Genomic DNA, 3035 nt, shown 5'->3' with positions numbered 1-3035 from the left:
CCCCCCCAGGTCTAAGACTGTTTGGTGTTTGGGGGGGGGGGGGGCAGCTCTGACATGAGGAAGCAAATCCCTGCCTGTACCAAGATGGCCGCCACCACATAGAGTAGTGCAGAACACGGCATGGTGAGTCTATAAGGGGGAAAAGCTCAGCTGCAGGGAGACGGCAGACCACACCGGGGACTGCGCCCTCTGATGGACCTTTTTTTTTGGAACACTCTACAGGTCCTCTTTATGAGGCAGCACAAGACCAGCGATGATGTCTAAAGTGCCCCCCAGCCCCGGCAACCAATCAGAATGCAGGAATTAAATTGATTGGTTGCTGTGGACTTCGGGCACTGACACTTCTCTCTGTCGAGTTTTGTGATTTGTATATCTGAGACAAAGAACTTCTCTCCCCTCTATGTGGGCCCCTTAAAGGAGCCGCGCCGGGGGACAATGACGGCGCTGGCACCTTACAGACGCTGGCCCCACGCTGTTTGCTCAGCCGCTGCAGCCGTCACTCCGAACGACCTCCGAGGACTTTTATTATTACATGTCATCCGGAGGTCAGAGGTCAAGTGTGTGTGCAGAAGGCGGTGTAAAGATTTACTCCATAGGGCGCCTCATCGTTCACATGGCGCCGCCGCCGCTGCACACAATGCAATGAATGCGACCCCCGACCCTCCGCACCACCACGGCGGGCAATTGATTATCAATCAGATGTCATCAATAAATCAGCGAGGAGTCGGAGCTCTTCCTGATCATCCCGCTGAGGCGGAGCGCAGAGCGCCAGCCAATAGACACAGAGGTGGAACTCCATGGAGCCGCCTCCTTATTCAGCCTCAAATACTATGTAACTGTATCAAGGAATGGATACAAATCATCTTCACAATGTTACTTTGTTTATAACTCCCAGAAATAGAGAATATAAATAGGGAGCAAAATCCCCAAAATGACTGGAAATCGGGAGATTTAAATCGGTGAGGAACGTGACATTAAAATTGCACAGATGTCCCGGCTCCTCCCCCTCCTCTGATGTCACTGCACACTGGGAGCTTCTCACTAGAAGCTGCAGCAAGCCAGATAGAGCTCCGCCTCCTTTCACTTTCCTCCCCAGCCTGACTGTCCCTGGCTCCGCCCCTTTCATTCATTGGCTTTCAGTCCTGTCAATCACGAAGGCTCAGCGTCACATGTGGGTGGTCTGCAAGCAAATACCACCTGCCTAGGAACGCCCACTCCTCCAGGCCGACGCCCACCCATCAAGTCATATTTATATTTGCATAACTCCTCCCAAGAGCCCGCCCACTGCTCATATTAAGGCTGAGGGCTCCTGAGGGGAGTACTCACTGCCTGGCTTCCTGATACCGGAAGCTCGGGTATCGGGCTCGGCATCGGAGCATTTGGGTCAGTACTCTCCCACATACTCGGTATCGGCACCAATACTAGTATCGGTGCACCCCCCACCCCCCGGGATTACCCTTCATCTTTCGGGTTGGCTGGGCTTTACGTGTCTCCTCCCCGAAATCTTCTACACGAAGGGAAATTTCCATCAGATTTCCTCTAAACATCCCAATCAGCGGAATTCCGCCCGAAAAGTCATAACGTTGAGACTCACCGTGATTGGACAGCTTCAGGCGCGGGCTGATGGCGGAATCCCCATGAACACCTCGGCACAGCAGAGCGGCCAGAAACAGGAAGCAGCTGAGGGACCTCATCTCCTGCGGTGCGGGGGGGAGGCGGCCGGCAGGGGGGGAGGCGGCCTGCGGGGAGAGAGAGAGAGGTCACATGACCAGGACAAGCCAGAAAGATCATCAATATCCTCATTGATTGACAAAGTAACCGATCATTTCCTGTGTAGATTGTAAGCTCCCGGGACTGCCTCCCTTTATATTGTACAGCGCTGCACCACCTGTCGGTGCTATATTATTATTACATAGTATTTATATGGCGCTAACAGTGTGCGCAGCGCTGTACAATATAAGGAGGACATTACAATCACAATACAAGATGGTAAGGAGGGCCCCGCCCCCGAGGGCTTGCAATCTAAAGGGGAGGGGCCAGTGAGGGGAGGGGCCAGTGAGGGGAGGGGCCAGTGGTACATGAGGAGGATTGTAAGCCCTCAGGGGCGGGGCCCTCCTTACCATCTTGTATTGTGATTGTAATGTCTTCCTTATATTGTACAGCGCCGCACACACTGTTGGCGCCATATAAGTCCTGTATAATAATAATAATAATGATAATTTTGTGTCCTCCGGCAACCAATCGGGTCTCGGCATGCAGTGAATGACAACGAGCGCCGGCCTCTGATTGGTCGCTGTGGCTTCCTGCACATCCCGGAGAAGGTAGAAGAACGATCAATAAACACAATTCATCGATAATAGAAGTGATAAGATGATGTGGGAGGGGAAGATTCATTCCAGCGCACGGCTGACTTCCTGTCCAGCATCAGCAGCATGTGGAACGTCGTGTTTCCTGCGCAGATGGCGGCGCGACTTCTGTGACATCATTCCCGGCGCAGATCCCGTCTCCAGCCGGCGTGTCTGGATCATCTAGACAAGTACAGCCACCTGATCAGATGGGAGCGCTCCCTACACAGGCCCCCCACATACTCCAGGTGGAAGCGAAAACACACAACACGCCAACACGTCTACTCCACGTCACGTGTACATTCGTCTCACGCCAATATTGTCTCTGGAAACAGGTGCAGGTTCCCCCTCCATAAACAGCAGTTCTACAATCCACCTGATAGGAAGCCGCGCTATCTGCCTCCATAGAACGCGGCATCATCCATCCGATACAGGGGAGAGGGGCGCCCCACCAAGGGATCAGAGACAACTTAACTGATGGAGGTCAGAGAGAAGACTGAAGGGAAGGACGGAGGTCAGATAGAAGACTGAAGGGAAGGACGGAGGTCAGATAGAAGACTGAAGGGGAGGATGGAGGTCAGATAGAAGACTGAAGGGGAGGACGGAGGTCAGATAGAAGACTGAAGGGAAGGACGGAGGTCAGATAGAAGACTGAAGGGAAGGACGGAGGTCAGATAGAAGACTGAAGGG

At 53.3% G+C, this 3035-nt stretch overlaps 1 protein-coding gene across 1 annotated transcript in view; it reads right to left on the bottom strand.

Annotated features, from left to right (window-relative positions):
* The window catches only part of LOC108800586 (semaphorin-3B-like), a 21247-nt gene extending 18719 nt beyond the window's left edge, over positions 1 to 2528 (bottom strand). The window contains 2 exon segments of the mRNA XM_018572567.1: positions 1595 to 1739; positions 2412 to 2528. Coding sequence (XP_018428069.1) covers positions 1595 to 1739; positions 2412 to 2528 — 262 coding nt within the window.
* Positions 2529 to 3035: the final 507 nt, after the last annotated feature.

The sequence above is a fragment of the Nanorana parkeri genome, unplaced genomic scaffold (genome assembly GCF_000935625.1).
Source record: "Nanorana parkeri isolate BGI_ZX_2015 unplaced genomic scaffold, ASM93562v1 scaffold2073, whole genome shotgun sequence".
In the NCBI taxonomy this organism is placed as follows: Eukaryota; Metazoa; Chordata; class Amphibia; order Anura; family Dicroglossidae; genus Nanorana; species Nanorana parkeri.
The sequence above is the reverse complement of the archived record's forward strand: the minus strand, read 5'-3'. Positions and strand labels throughout refer to the sequence as shown.